The sequence below is a fragment of the Clupea harengus genome, chromosome 21 (assembly GCF_900700415.2).
Source record: "Clupea harengus chromosome 21, Ch_v2.0.2, whole genome shotgun sequence".
NCBI lineage: Eukaryota > Metazoa > Chordata > Actinopteri > Clupeiformes > Clupeidae > Clupea > Clupea harengus.
The window spans coordinates 2769896-2772395 of record NC_045172.1 but is presented as its reverse complement, the minus strand read 5'-3'; the positions used below and the strand labels follow the sequence as shown (position 1 = coordinate 2772395).

The window sequence follows — 2500 nt, the reverse complement described above, 5'->3', positions numbered from 1 at the left end:
ACTGTGGCGGTCAGATGGGAGATTTGGCAGCCCGCTGAATACACACATTTCTAGATTTTCATTATTAATCTGAGTGCAAAGTCACATTTATTTATTGCACATTTAAAAAGTGTTGTACCAAAGGAGGACATTCTTAATGTTATTAAATAAATTAAATTCTTAAATCTTAAATCTTTTTATAATGTCAGTTTCATTCTTTTTACACAGTAGCAGTCACATACTACAAAATATATTTCCACCAACATGGATCACATGAGCCTCTTTAGAGATTTATTTTAACACGGGTTTTCCCCCAAAAGGACAGCTGAATTAGCCAGCAAAAATTCGAGACAGACACTGACTGTCTTAGCTATACCTTCGAGGCAAATTCTTTTATTGACTTTAGCCTTACATAAAACCTAAAACTTCACATTGGGATTTCGTTTGTTATTAGTATTATACCTGACAGCACAATTCTTCACTATTACTGTTCCTGGGGATCCATTGATATCTGGCTAAACTGCTACCTAGCTGCTAACGATAGGTAACGGTACTAGCCTACTGTTGCCCCATATACACCTGATGGACATTGTGAAGATTATACGATGATGACACAATACAATAAAATAAAATAAAACACTGTCGAAAATGGTCAATAGAGTATGCAAGTAGACAGGAAGTTTATAGTTTTTGGTGTTAGAAAATTAACACTTCCTAATTCCAAAGAAAAAAAAATCCCTATGACAAAATTAATGGGTTTTTGTAAATCTGTAAAAAATAAGGTGTGAGCAAAACAATGCCAACAGAAAACATAAGCAAACCATTTGGTGAGTTAAAATGTACTTATCAGTCAGTCTTTTGTAACTAGGTGTTGTCTTGAAAAGATAAATATGTTGACCAATATGCTAACGCGGAAAAAAGACGGACTACATCGTGTCGCTGCCTTAAACAGCATGTGGGACCCTGTGGTTTCTTAGGAAACTTAACATAACAGCTCTAGTGTCTTAAACATCTTATTTATTTTATGCAACATGGCTATTAAATCCGTTGGCAATAGATGTGTAAGTCAGCGTCATGGTTGTTGTGAGAATACTTGTGATCTCCGATCAGCTAGCTATAGTTAGCTTCTGCTCACTTTGTGAATTGGTGACGCATTAGCCAAGTGTAGTCAGATTATTTTTAGTTGTTAGCAGAGAAATAGCAACCGATCTAGTTTAGAGATATAATGGGCCTTAAGTCTATACTGAGAAGAAATACACATGCTCTCTCCCCGTTGTATCCTCTATTAATTTTATATGCATCATGTATACGTCACATTTATGTTTTTGAATGTATGTACGTATCGTGTACATTTACCACATGTATGCTAGCATGCTTATCGTGATACGTGTATGAATTCATCTGCCATGTTTCTGATCCTCTCTCCCCCCCCCCCCACTCTCCTCCCTTCCCTTCTGCCACTCTGGCCAGCTCCAAGCAGATGGAGACGAGGGTCTGCTGAATGTTTCTTCCTGTTAACAGGGAGCTTTCCCTATCAAACTGACTCGAATGCGGGGTCTCCCAGGCAGTCATTTAACTACCACGGGCATTTTCCAAAACCCCCCTTCATTCTCTCAGGGATTTTTTAACAAACCAGAACTGGCAACAATACTAATCTGCAGCATACAATATGACCACTGTCACTTGCACGCTCCATTTTCTACTAGCACTGTTAACTACCTGGTGTCTCTGACCAACAGAAGGGCAACATTGTCATTATGGAAACAGTGACGTAGGTCGAAATACTCAATATGATTGCAAATATACAACAAAGCTTGGCTCATTTCATCTGACTTGTGGGAAAGAAACCCTCTACATTTTACATACCCACCTCAAGCCAAGTCTTCCATCATCGCTCAACAATATCTTAAAAAACAAGTTATTCTTGCAGCTAGCAAGCTCCAACACGCAAGATTTACCAGTATAGTCCCCCACCTGGACACCTTAAGCACAAGTCAAATTAACTCGCTTGGTACTAATGTTTACTCTTTGCCGTTCATTTCTGTACAATGGCTTGAACTCTACAAGTGTGGGAGAGCAAAAACGCAACACACACAACTGAAAAGTGCAACGTTTTCTAGAACAACACTGTCTAATAGACCTACTTTAGATTCCATGATGAAATGGCCTTGTGACCTTGAGACATTTGTTAAGGTCATTAAAGTGGATAAGTAGAACATGGTCAGTTTAAGAAAAACCAAATGCCTGACCCTCAAAAAGTCCTATACAAGCAGCAACCACCACACACACAGACACAGACGCGGACGCGGACGCAGACACAGACACACACACAGACACAGACGCAGACGCAGACGCAGACGCAGACGCATACGCAGACGCAGACGCAGACACACACACAGACGCAGACGCAGACGCAGACGCAGACGCAGACACAGACGCAGACACAGACAGCATCTCACCTTGTTGTTGTGGGCAGGGCTGAGCTGAGGGCACTCCTCGGCCGTCTGGAGCAGCTTGCGCT

The 2500-nt window shown here is 40.7% G+C and overlaps 1 protein-coding gene across 1 annotated transcript in view; it reads right to left on the bottom strand.

The window, feature by feature from the left end:
- The window catches only part of bcor (BCL6 corepressor), a gene marked incomplete at its 5' end in the record, with an annotated part of 40386 nt that overhangs the window by 22889 nt on the left and 14997 nt on the right, over positions 1 to 2500 (bottom strand). Inside the window, one exon of the mRNA XM_031559156.2 lies at positions 2439 to 2500. This exon is cut by the window's right edge and continues 225 nt beyond it. Within this exon, the coding sequence (XP_031415016.1) occupies positions 2439 to 2500 (62 nt within the window). The remainder of the gene's footprint in view (positions 1 to 2438) is intronic.